The sequence below is a fragment of the Nerophis ophidion genome, linkage group LG18 (assembly GCF_033978795.1).
Source record: "Nerophis ophidion isolate RoL-2023_Sa linkage group LG18, RoL_Noph_v1.0, whole genome shotgun sequence".
In the NCBI taxonomy this organism is placed as follows: domain Eukaryota; kingdom Metazoa; phylum Chordata; class Actinopteri; order Syngnathiformes; family Syngnathidae; genus Nerophis; species Nerophis ophidion.
Genome location: NC_084628.1, coordinates 5,943,378 through 5,957,309, shown reverse-complemented (window position 1 = coordinate 5,957,309; position 13,932 = coordinate 5,943,378). Strand labels below are relative to the sequence as shown.

Here is a 13,932-nt window from a genome sequence, read left to right as displayed (position 1 = left end):
CTTTTGTGGGTTCTTCCGAGGATGTTGTAGTCGTAATGATTTGTGCAGTCCTTTGAGACATTTGTGATTTGGGGCTATATAAATAAACATTGATTGATTGATAGATAATTTTCATCATAGGTACACTTCAACTGTGAGAGACAGAATGTAAAAAAAAAATCCAGGAATTCACATTGTTGGAATTTTAAAGAATTTATTTGAAAATTATGGTGAAAATATTTTTGGGAAAAAAAATGTGCCTGGGGGCCAATGTATCTATTTTTGTGAAAACTAATACAGTGGGGCAAACAGTATTTAGTCAGCCACCGATTGTGCAAGTTCTCCCACTTAAAATGATGACAGAGGTCTGTAATTTCGGGACCCAGGATGGACCGCTCGCCTGTATCGGTTGAGGACATCTCTACGCTGCTGATCCGCCTCCGCTTGAGATGGTTTCCTGTGGACGGGACTCTCGCTGCTGTCTTGAATCCGCTTTGAACTGAACTCTCGCGGCTGTGTTGGAGCCACTATGGATTGAACTTTCACAGTATCATGTTAGACCCGCTCGACATCCATTGCTTTCGGTCCCCTAGAGGGGGGGGTTGCCCACATCTGAGGTCCTCTCCAAGGTTTCTCATAGTCAGCATTGTCACTGGCGTCCCACTGGATGTGAATTCTCCCTGCCCACTGGGTGTGAGTTTTCCTTGCCCTTTTGTGGGTTCTTCCGAGGATGTTGTAGTCATAATGGTTTGTGCAGTCCTTTGAGACATTTGTGATTTGGGGCTATATAAATAAACATTGATTGATTGATTGATAATTTTCATCATAGGTACACTTCAACTGTGAGAGACAGAAAGTAAAAAAAAATCCAGGAATTCACATTGTTGGAATTTTAAAGAATTTATTTGTAAATTATGGTGGAAAATATTTTTGGAAAAAAAAAATGTGCCTTGGGGCCAATATATCTATTTTTGCGAAAACTAATACAGTGGGGCAAACAGTATTTAGTCAGCCAGCGATTGTGCAAGTTCTCCCACTTAAAATGATGACAGAGGTCTGTAATTTCGGGACCCAGGATGGACCGCTCGCCTGTATCGGTTGAGGACATCTCTACGCTGCTGATCCGCCTCCGCTTGAGATGGTTTCCTGTGGACGGGACTCTCGCTGCTGTCTTGAATCCGCTTTGAACTGAACTCTCACTGCTGTCTTGGAGCCACTATGGATTGAACTTTCACAGTATCATGTTAGACCTGCTCGACATCCATTGCTTTCGGTCCCCTAGAGGGGGGGGGTTGCCCACATCTGAGGTCCTCTCCAAGGTTTCTCATAGTCAGCATTGTCACTGGCGTCCCACTGGGTGTGAATTCTCTCTGCCCACTGGGTGTGAGCTTTCCTTGCCCTTTTGTGGGTTCTTCCGAGGATGTTGTAGTCGTAATGATTTGTGCAGTCCTTTGAGACATTTGTGATTTGGGGCTATATAAATAAACATTGATTGATTGATTGATACGACTTATATTGAGTAAAATATTCTTGAAACTACAATATCAACTGTTGCAAAGCTGTGTCATCAACACTCACAAGTATAAAACTGCTTTTTTAAAGTAATCATTTCTTATTTCAAGCATGAACCAAAAAAAATCATGACTTTGACACAATTGTGTCTCATAATTGAAACAGATGGCAGCCAAATGGACTTTGCTGTTTTGTTTTCAATGGAAGAGGAGAGAATACGAACTCATATATTGTAGTACAGTTGGCACAGTGGGGCGGAATAGCTCGGTTGGTAGAGTGGCCGTGCCAGCAACTTGAGGGTTGCAGGTTCGATTCCCGCTTCCGCCATCCTAGTTACTGCCGTTGTGTCCTTGGGCAAGACAATTTACCCACCTGCCTCCAATGCCACCCACACTGGTTTAAATGTAACTTAGATATTGGGTTTCACTATGTAAAGCGCTTTGAGACACTAGAGAAAAGCGCTATATAAAATATAATTCACTTCACAGTACAGTAAACAGACAGTTTATATTTACACATTTAACAACAACACTAAATTGGCCCTAGTGTGTGAATGTGAGTGTGAATGTTGTCTGTCTATCTGTGTTGGCCCTGCGATGAGGTGGCGACTTGTCCAGGGTGTACCCCGCCTTCCGCCCGATTGTAGCTGAGATAGGCGCCAGCGCCCCCCGCGACCCCGAAAGGGAATAAGCGGTAGGAAATGGATGGATGGATGGAACATAAAAAAACACAATATACACTTACAATTAGTGCACCAACCACAAAAACCTCCCTTTTTCATGACAAAGGAAAAAAAATAATAAAAAATAAAAAAGAACCCCCCCACCCCCGGGCCGCAGGACAAATTATTAAGCGTTGACCGGTCCGCGGGTACAAAAAGGTTGGGGACCACTGGTGTAGGGTTCAGATTGGGGTTAGAGTTAATGGATTAATAGTTGAGAAGTTAGCGCTAGGTTTAAAATGTGAGTGTGAATGTTGTCTGTCTATCTGTGTTGGCCCTGCGATGAGGTGGCGACTTGTCCAGGGTGTACCCCGCCTTCCGCCCGATTGTAGCTGAGATAGGCGCCAGCGACCCCGAAAGGGAATAAGCGGTAGAAAATGGATGGATGGAACATGTGACATTTCAAACTGTTTTGAACAGAAATAGTTCATGCCCATTCAGATAAATTCTTCAAAATTACAATTTTGGCCGGGGGCCGGGCATTTTTAGACCTTATGATTTTCCTGAGCGGCGAGGAGACCCCGAGAGTAACAAGCGGTTGCCTTGTTGCCTGTCCATTAAGAAAAATAAACTAGTTTTTAAGTTTAAGTTTGCTGGTTTCAAGAAATGTAATGCCGAGCGCATGTCTTTATGTCAAGATAATGGCACTGGCATTTACGTATTGAGCAGAAAGGTCTCATATGTTTTTTTCTATCAAGAAAAATGCACTTGTTTTTAGTGAGAATATACTTATTTTACGGTATTCTGGGGTTAATTGAGGTTAGTTAATTTTACTTGTTTTGGAAAGTCTTGACAAGCCAAATGTTCTTCTATTGGCAGATAATATTCCTTTGTTCAAGTAAAATACCCCTCAGTTTAGATTTTTTTTTCTTGTTTTTGAACACTGACTTTTTGCAGTGTATCGATATATTTTTGAACAAGATATGAATTAAGAAAATCAATATTTATTTCATGTTAAATTGACCAAACACCGCTTATTTGTTGTGTTCCTTGTTCTTCCCCGCTTCGCACTCCCTCTAGATCAGTGGTTCTTAACCTGGGTTCGATCGAACCCTAGGGGGTTCGGTGAGTCGGCCTCAGGGTCAAGACACACCCGAATCATCGTGTAAATAAAAACTTCTCCCTTTTGCCTTATTAAGCATACCCCCAAACCAAGTTCCCTCTAATTTTCCATCGGATTCGCAGGTGTGTAGTTTGTTGTGAGTTCATGCACTGTGTTGGTTTTGTTCTTTGTTCATGCACGGTTCATTTGGTGCACCAGTAAAAAAAAAACATATACTGTAACTTTGTCTTGAATTTGAGAATTTTTTTAATTTATTTTTCACTAAAGAGGGGTTCGGTGAATGCGCATATGAGACTGGTGGGGTTCGGTACCTCCAACAAGGTCAAGAACCACTGCTCTAGATAGATAGATAGAACTTTATCTAATGTTTGCAAAAACAAACCTAAACTTCCTCCTTCCAAGATGCTTGCACATATAAGAACATCCATCCATCCATCCATTTTCTACCGCTTATTCCCTTTCGGGGTCGCGGGGGGCGCTGGCGCCTATCTCCGCTACAATCGGGCGGAAGGCGGGGTACACCCTGGACAAGTCGCCACCTCATCGCAGGGCCAACACAGATAGACGGACAACATTCACACTCACATTTACACACTAGGGCTAATTTAGTGTTGCCAATCAACCTATCCCCAGGTGCATGTCTTTGGAAGTGGGAGGAAGCCGGAGTACCCGGAGGGAACCCACGCATTCACGGGGAGAACATGCAAACTCCACACAGAAAGATCCCGAGCCTGGATTTGAACCCAGGACTGATTAATTAGTTCTTTACTTTGATGAGTCACGTTTGTAAATAAGTCAACCAATAATAGATTAATACAACATTTTTTAAAAAAACAAAGAAAATAATACCAGAAATATTAAGATGAATAAAAAAATTGGAGAAGGCATTCGACCGTGTCCCTCGGGAAGTCCTGTGGGGAGTGCTCAGAGAGTATGGGGTATCGGACTGTCTTATTGTGGCGGTCCGCTCCCTGTATGATCAGTGCCAGAGCTTGGTCCGCATTGCCGGCAGTAAGTCGAACACGTTTCCAGTGAGGGTTGGACTCCGCCAAGGCTGTCCTTTGTCACCGATTCTGTTCATAACTTTTATGGACAGAATTTCTAGGCGCAGTCAAGGCGTTGAGGGGTTCCGGTTTGGTGACCGCAGGATTAGGTCTCTGCTTTTTGCAGATGATGTGGTCCTGATGGCTTCATCTGGCCGGGATCTTCAGCTCTCACTGGATCGGTTCGCAGCCGAGTGTGAAGCGACCGGAATGAGAATCAGCACCTCCAAGTCCGAGTCCATGGTTCTCGCCCGGAAAAGGGTGGAGTGCCATGTCCGGGTTGGGGAGGAGACCCTGCCCCAAGTGGAGGAGTTCAAGTACCTAGGAGTCTTGTTCACGAGTGAGGGAAGAGTGGATCGTGAGATCGACAGGCGGATCGGTGCGGCGTCTTCAGTAATGCGGACGTTGTACCGATCCGTTGTGGTGAAGAAGGAGCTGAGCCGGAAGGCAAAGCTCTCAATTTACCGGTCGATCTACGTTCCCATCCTCACCTATGGTCATGAGCTTTGGGTCATGACCGAAAGGATAAGATCACGGGTACAAGCGGCCGAAATGAGTTTCCTGTCTCTCCCTTAGAGATAGGGTGAGAAGCTCTGCCATCCGGGAGGAACTCAAAGTAAAGCCGCTGCTCCTTCACATCGAGAGGAGCCAGATGAGGTGGTTCGGGCATCTGGTCAGGATGCCACCCGAACGCCTCCCTAGGGAGGTGTTTAGGGCACGTCCAACCGGTAGGAGGCCACGGGGAAGACCCAGGACACGTTGGGAAGACTATGTCTCCCAGCTGGCCTGGGAACGCCTCGGGATCCCCCGGGAAGAGCTAGACGAAGTGGCTGGGGAAAGGGAAGTCTGGGTTTCCCTGCTTAGGCTGCTGCCCCCGCGACCCGACCTCGGATAAGCGGAAGAAGATGGGTGGATGGAAAAAAATTTTGATTTTTTTTTCTTTCATTTTCGTAATTTATTTCCAACTCAGTAACAACTATAGCATCTCCAATACAACACCACCATCTTAAAAAAAACTAGGGAGAAAAAGAAAAAGTGTGTTATGGAAAAGAAGCAGGAAGAAGCAAAAGCTTCAATTGTCCTGCACCGTAAAGAAATAAAGTAATACTAAACTTGTTGTTGACAAACGTTTACTCATTACTCTAATACTGCAATAGCCGGTCAATTCATTAGATACACCTGGGATCCAAAATGAAGGATGTATCAACAATTCTGCATTTACAAAGATATTAGTTTTTTTTTATTGACAATGTTTTATTTAATTCATATGTTTATTATTGTGGTTGTAGTTTGCAGTGGTGTCCAACTGCTCTGCATCATACGTGACTGCCTTATTTTGCGACTTTAGGGGGTAAATATATTACAAATGTTTATAAAGTACTCGCTCCCATTATATTATTTATGTCTACTTCATTTAATGGCTGATGAGTGTGTTTTTTATTCTGTTCATGCATGTATCCTCTTTATGCATATTTCCTATTTAGGACAAGCATCAGTCAGCATTTCTGTGTCCAGCAGTCAAATCCAAGAGAATGTGGTATGACATTTTTCTTTTATGCAGTAAATGAATTGTAAAATTTGTATACTTAGTTGCTCGTGCTTTTATTTTGCTTTCCTGCAGGACATTGGAACAGTGTACCAAATATTTGCTGATGAAGTTTTGGGATCTGGGCAATTTGGAGTCGTGTATGGAGGTATGGACCTTCAAATGAATGAAATAAGTTTATTTCGGTCATATAATCAACCATTTTGTGTGATCAGTTTAACAGTACAGGTTACACATTAACTATCGTACACGTACAAACACAAAAGAAAAGAAAAATAATGACCGAAAAAGGAATAGGCTGAAGCCAAAACGTATTTTTGCCTATCCTATACCTTCACTGAAAATAAGATTACCTGGAACATCAACGTTAAAAAAAAATCAATGGGATGAAAGTATTTGTTACTATATTTTATAATATTCAATTATTTCACCTTTCAAGGTTTTCTTAAACCTTAACAAAGAACTACATGTCTTCAACTCATCACTGAGCTTGCTACGCCATTTAACTCAGGGGTGCCCATTACGTCGATCGCGAGCTACCAGTCGACCGCGGGGGGTGTGTCAGTCGATCTCCAGCCAGGCTTTTAAAAAAAATAGACCTAAAAATTAGTGATCGTCAATCTTCACCAAGACGTCACTTAAATGACATTCACGGTACCGGAGGGTCTTGTGAGATGACGCTGGCTGCTGCAAGATCATTATTATGAAAATATGACCGAGAGGAAGGCGAGAAACACTTTTTATTTCAACAGACTCTCGCGCCGTACCTTCCGTCAAAACTCTAAAAGCCGACTGCACATTTCTTATCTTCACAATAAAAGCCCTGCTTCATGCTGCCTGCGCTAACTAAATACAGAGTCTCGGAAAACTGGCGTGCACAAGCGATCCCTCAGAAAGCTGGCGTGCACATCACTTGTGCACGCCAGCTTTCCGAGACTCTTATTTTGTTAGCGCAGGCAGCATGAAGCAGGGCTTTTATTGTGAAGATAGGAAATGTGCAGCCGGCCTTTAGAGTTTTGACGGAAGGGACGGCGCGAAAGTCTGTTGAAATAAAAAGTGTTTCTCGCCTTCCTCTCTGTCATTTTTTCATAATAATGAACTGGCAGCCGCCAGCGTCATCTCACAAGACCCTCGGGTGCCGTGAATGTCAATCAAGCAAGCTACGGAATTTGCCGCCAATGTTTTTCTTGTAAAGTGTATGGAAGCTGGATGAATTAGATGCCAAAAACCAACCACTTTCATGTGGTATTGTACAGAAAGGACAACTTTTTTTCTCCTCCATTTGAAAATGTGGGCGTTATCATCATTACTGTCTGATTCCAATCAATGCAAGTCATCAGAATCAGGTAATACACCAACTTATATTCTTGTCTTTGTGAAAGAAAGACATCTATATGTGTTACACATGCTTGTATTATCATTAAACACATTTAACTTGTTTACAAAAATGTCTCTTTCATAAATAAATAAATATAAATGATATATATAAATGAGGTAGATCCCCTCGAGTTGGTCAATTGAAAAGTAGCTCGCCTGCAGAAAAAGTGTGGGCACCCCTGATTTAACTCCTAAAACTGAAATACATTCGTATTTTATATTCGTTCTTACTTTACATATTACAAAAATCAATATCCTCCGTAAATTATATTTTTTCTCCTCTTAATTTAAATAAGCTAAGAATGCATGAATTGAATTTATTTAACGTCGACCCCGACTTAAAAAAGTTGAAAAACTTATTCGGGTTTTACCATTTAGTGGTCAATTGTACGGAATATGTACTGAACTGTGCAATCTACTAATAAAAGTATCAGTCAATAAATCAATCAATACAAGCTGGAAGGCTGCTGTTCTTTACTCCAAACATAATTTCCATTGTTTTTAAAAAGACAATATCTGAAAATTTTAACGCATTAGGAACGTACCAATCCATTACATAATGGATTGGTACGTTCATAGTAGCACGCTTTGTGTATTATTCTAATGAGCCTTTTTTGAAGTTTAATTATTGGCTCTATGTTTGTTTTATAAACATTTCCTCAAACTTCAACACAATTTGTTAAATATGGAAAAATAAGAGAAAAGTATAACATATACAGGCATTTCTCATTCAGCATGTGTCTTACTTTATAAACAATAGTAATGGATTTGGATATTTTTCCCTTTATATATTTAATATGCAGTTTCCAACATAGTTTATGATCAATTATTATTCCCAAGAATTTAGTTTCATATACTCTATCAATTTCCACTTGATTTAATTTTAATTTTGCTTCACAATTTGTCCTTGCACCACTAAACACCATACTTTTACCGTATTTTCCGCACTATAAGCCGCACCGGATTATAAGGCGCACCTTCAATGAATGGCCTATTTTAATATTTTGTTCATATATAAGGCGCACCGCATTATAAGGCGCATAGAATAGATGTTACAGTAGAGGCTGGGGTTACGTTATGCATCCATTAGTTGGAGCTGCGCTAAAGAGAATGTCAACAAAACAGTCAGGTCAGTCAAACTTTATTAATAGATTACAAACCAGCGTTCTGACAACTCTGTTCACTCCCAAAATGAATAATCAGCTGTTTTATTATTTTCCCTGATTCAATAAACACGTAAAAAACTGTCTGATAGTGTTACGGTAAATCAAATATAGTAACACTCGAAATAGTGCAAAGCAATAATATATCAATAACTCAACGTTGCTCAAAGGATAATGTCAGACAAAATAAACATGTAAAGCTCACTTTATGAAGTTATTCCTCAGCCACGAATCCCTCAAATTCTTCTTCTTCAGTGTTCGAATCAAACAGTTGGGCGAATACGGCATCCAACATCGTCGAAGTCGTCATTAAACGAGTCAGTGTCGCTGCTGTTAATGTTGAATTCTCTCGCTGCTGCTCTATTCCCGTTTTCTACTGTGTGACTGATCGCCTTGAGTTTAAACTCGCCACGCCTCCCGCAGTCATATATCCCAGCATGCACCGCGCGCTTCTCCTTCTACGAGGGGAAATAAGGTCGGCGGCTGCTTACCGTAGTTGCGAGACCTGTTGTGGCATGTTTAATTCGGACACTGAAGAAGAAGAATTCGAGGGATTCGTGGATGAGGAATAACTTAATAAAGTGAGCTTTACATGTTTATTTTGTGTGTTGTGTTGTGTGACATTAACGTTTGAGCAAAGTTGAGTTATTGATATATTGTTATTGCTTTGCACTATTTCGAGACGTCGTTAATCGACAACCTATTCAGTTGCCTAGTGGTTAGAGCAGGGGCGCTCACACTTTTTCTGCAGGCGAGCTACTTTTCAATTGACCAAGTCGAGGAGATCTACCTCATTCCTATTTATAATTTATATTTATTTATTTATGAAAGAGACATTTTTGTTAACAAGTTAATGGTGTTTAATGATAATACAAGCATGTTTAACACACATAGATTCCTTTCTTTCATGAAGACAAGAATATAAGTTGGTGTATTACCTGATTCTGATGACTTGCATTGATTGGAATCAGACAGTAATGATGATAACGTCCGCATTTTCAAATGGAGGAAAAAAAAAGTCCTCCTTTCTGTCCAATACCACATGAAAGTGGTTGGATTTGGCATCTCATTTGTCCAACTTGCATACTGGTTTTTAAACACTTTGTTATGAGAGTAGCATATGTGTGTGTGGCCCTTTAATGTCTGGCAGCAGGTGAGTGACGTCAGTGACTGTGCGGGTGGGCAAGCAAGTGAGAAAGCGGTCGCTGAGGGCGGGGGAGAAATACATTGGCATCAAACTCCGTAGCTTGCTAGCTTTCTGAGACTCTTATTTTGTTAGCACAGGCAGGATGAAACAGGTCTTTTATGGTGAAGACAGGAACTGTGCAGTCGGTCTTTAGAGTTTTGACAGTAGGTATGGAGTCTCTAGAAATAAAATGTGTTTCTCTGCGTCCGCCCTGTTAGTGATTTTTTTCTTAAATATGAGCTCGCAGCAGCCAGCGTCATCTCACAAGATCCTCGGGTGCCGAGAATGTCAAACAACTGACGAAAGTGAAGTCTTGGTATGATTGATGATTGCTCATTTTTATGTCTATTTTTTAATGCCTGGCTTGAGATCGACTGACACACCCTCCGAGATCGACAAGTCGATCGCGATCGACGTAATGGGCACCCCTGGGTTAGAGTGTCCGACCTGAGATCGGTAGGTTGTGAGTTCAAACCCCTGCCGAGTCATACCACAGACTATAAAAATGGGACCCATTACCTCCCTGCTTGGCTCTCAGCATCAAGGGTTGGAATTAGGGGTTAAATCTCCAAAAATGATTCCCGGGCGCGGCACCGCTGCTGCCCACTGCTCCCCTCACCTCCCAGGGGGTGATCAAGGGTGATGGGTCAAATGCAAAGAATAATTTTGCCACACCAAGAGTGTGTGTGACAATCATTGGTACTTTAACTTTAACTTTAATGGAGTCAGTGTCGCTGCTGTTGTCTAGCAGTTCAGTGACAATTCCTGCTTTCCTGAAAGCATGTCTCTCAATAGGAGCCATTTTGGGGGCTTTACATTCAAACACACAAATGGAAAGGAAACGGCACGGCCCGGCGGAGTCATATATCCCAGCATGCACCGCGCGCTTATTCTCCTACGGGGGAAAATTAAATCGGCGGCTGCTTACCATAGTTGTTAGACCTGTTGCGGCTCAAAATTGGTCCATATATAAGGCGCCCCGGATTATAAGGCGCACTGTCAGCTTTTGAGAACATTTTAGGTTTTTAGGTGCGCCTTATAGTGCGGAAAATATGATAGTTTTCTTATCATTTAATAATAACTATTAATATCAAACCCTTTTTTTTGCTGAATTAACTCAACCTCGATTATCCTCAACACTTCCTTCAAGTCTTCTCCTGAACAATAGATAGATAGATAGTACTTTATTTATTCCGTCAGGAGAGTTCCTTCAGGAAAATTACAATTTTCAGCACAATCCCATTCAAGATCAGACAAACATTACAGGGAGACAGAACAGGATCGCTGACGGGTCTGCCGGCTTCCAGCGCCCCTTACAAAAAAGATGACATACTGGTAAACGGGGGGGGAGCAAAGAATAGAAGATTAAAATAAAAAAATCGGTCTTAGCCTGGGCCCTGGAGTGGGGGTGCAGACTGAGGCCAAGGGGGAAAAAAAAAAAACAACAACTCATAGCCATAGTACACATCCCTCTTCCATGTGTGTAAGAGGGAAACATCAAACATCAAAGAACACAGAGGACATCAAAGACATTAAAGCAGCAGATACAACCAGACACTTCTACATACAGCTATGAATAAAAAGTAAAAGAAACATATCCACTGTGGTGGCCTCTGTGGTGTTCCACGCCATCGTCCGCTGGGGTGGAGGGAGCATGGTCAGAGACAGGAGCAGACCCAACAAAGCAACCAAGACAGCCGACTCCACTCTCGGCCAATGTCCAGTCCGCATGGATGAGCGAGGATACGTCCAAGGAGACTGAGGTGTCCGACACCTGCTCACCCAGCCAAGACACAGCGAAGCCTCTCCGTCCCAGCGCTCAGTGCCAGCTCCGCAGTCCTGTCCCTTCATCCGCATCTCCTCCAGTCCCTCCAAACAGACTCCGGTGTAGCAGACACCCAGCAGCTGGTCTCCATGGCCAAAAGGCTCCCGGGAGGCAGATCCAAAAGTCCACAAAAAAAGCACCACAGAGGTCACGAAAGTGCCACCCCTTGTCACACAGTCCCAAAGGGTCCCGGACCAAAATGCAAAAAAATATAATAAGACATGAAAACAAGAGGGAAACACAAAAGGATGACACAAGAGCACAGAGCTCCTGCCTACAGCAGCCACTACAGCAGCGCCATCTTGGAAAAAAAAAAATGTATATTTGTATCATCTGCAAACATAATACATTTCAATTTATTAGATACTGATCAAATATAATTTATCCATCCATCCATCCATCCATCCATCCATCCATCATCTTCCGCTTATCCGAGGTCGGGTCGCGGGGGCAGCAGCCTAAGCAGGGAAACCCAGACTTCCCTCTCCCCAGCCACTTCGTCTAGCTCTTCCCGGGGGATCCCGAGGCGTTCCCAGGCCAGCCGGGAGACATAGTCTTCCCAACGTGTCCTGGGTCTTCCCCGTGGCCTCCTACCAGCTGGACATGCCCTAAACACATCCCTAGGGAGGCGTTCGGGTGGCATCCTGACCAGATGCCCGAACCACCTCATCTGGCTCCTCTCGATGTGGAGGAGCAGCGGCTTTACTTTGAGTTCCTCCCGGATGGCAGAGCTTCTCACCCTATCTCTAAGGGAGAGCCCCGCCACACGGCGGAGGAAACTCATTTCGGCCGCTTGTACCCGTGATCTTATCCTTTCGGTCATGACCCAAAGCTCATGACCATAGGTGAGGATGGGAACGTAGATCGACCGGTAAATTGAGAGCTTTGCCTTCCGGCTCAGCTCCTTCTTCACCACAACGGATCGGTACAACGTCCGCATTACTGAAGACGCCGCACTGATCCGCCTGTCGATCTCACGATCCACTCTTTCCCCACTCGTGAACAAGACTCCTAGGTACTTGAACTCCTCCACTTGGGGCAGGGTCTCCTCCCCAACCCGGAGATGGCACTCCACCCTTTTCCGGGCGAGAACCATGGACTCGGACTTGGAGGTGCTGATTCTCATTCCGGTCGCATTTATTTAAATATAATTTAAATAAAGTATAAATAACTTAGGTCCCAATACCGAGCCTTACATTCTATCATGATCCAGCTGCCTTTTTGCTAAAACATAGCACAAAAGGTACATGTTATTGTTGTCCATTTTCTCTACCAGGAAAGCACCGCAAGACTGGAAGGGATGTGGCCGTCAAAGTTATTGACAAGCTCCGCTTCCCCACTAAGCAGGAGAGCCAGCTGAGGAATGAGGTGGCCATATTACAGGTGCGTTTTATTACTAACTCTACTTCCACTACCAGTGCTAGCTAAATAGTAATAAAGTAGCTTAAAAACTAAAAGTGAAATGTACTTACAACAGAATACTGTATGTAAACCATGTTTAATAGGGTGGCAGCTATCATTTATTTATTATTTATCATCATGTTATTTTGGTCGATTATTTGAGAAATCTGATAAAACACACTTTATAGCCTCAATGTGTCTTTTAGAGGGAAAACTAAAAATGCTCCCCAATTTTTTTTTTCTTCTAATAAATGCCGTCGTCAACATTGAAATTGCACTTTCAGTATTCTATTCAGTTTTGTCTTTAATTCTAAAAATGATTATGTTTGCCGACACACCACCACTCTCATGTGTGCCCTATTGCAGCACCTGTGCAGAAACTATGTCCACGTCTTAAAAGTTCCAGGCACTCCATGTGGTACAGGTGTTAGTAATATTTATCAGTTAGACTCATTAAACGATTATCCATCCATCCATCCATTTTCTACCGCTTATTCCCTTTTGGGGTCACGGGGGGCGCTGGCGCCTATCTCAGCTACAATCGGGCGGCTTCCTCCCACTTCCAAAGACATGCACCTGGGGATAGGTTGATTGGCAACACTAAATTGGCCCTAGTGTGTGAATGTTGTCTGTCTATCTGTGTTGGCGCTGCGATGAGGTGGCGACTTGTCCAGGGTGTACCCCGCCTTCCGCCCGATTGTAGCTGAGATAGGCGCCAGCGCCCCCCGTGACTAATCAAAGCAATACCATATGAATTAAAGCTTTTTTGTAATTGATTAATAGTTGCTAATGTTAAACAACAATGCCGTCATTTTTGTCCTTTACCACCGATGCTGTGTTGCACAAACCTGACCAGCAGGTGGCAACAAAGTCTGACATCTCATCAAAATAGTGTTTATGAGCTTCTCAAGGGGCCCTCTTCACCTTAAGCTCGACAGTAATTAACTTCCGCTTCATTGTGGAAACATTTCTGTCTTCCAATGTACATTCTCCTTCTGAAATATTTAAATCCTGCCTTGATGTCTCCCACACACTAATCATGTTCACTTTCAGAGTTTGCGCCACTTGGGCATCGTTAACTTGGAGTGTATGTTCGAGACCCCCGAGAAAGTGTTT

General features: G+C 43.0%; 1 protein-coding gene across 1 annotated transcript in view; it reads left to right on the top strand.

Moving 5' to 3' along the window:
* The window catches only part of prkd2 (protein kinase D2), a 116,920-nt gene that overhangs the window by 82,022 nt on the left and 20,966 nt on the right, over positions 1-13,932 (top strand). Inside the window, 4 exon segments of the mRNA XM_061878613.1 lie at positions 5,803-5,855; positions 5,940-6,012; positions 12,692-12,798; positions 13,870-13,932. The exon segment at positions 13,870-13,932 is cut by the window's right edge and continues 99 nt beyond it. Coding sequence (XP_061734597.1) covers positions 5,803-5,855; positions 5,940-6,012; positions 12,692-12,798; positions 13,870-13,932 — 296 coding nt within the window.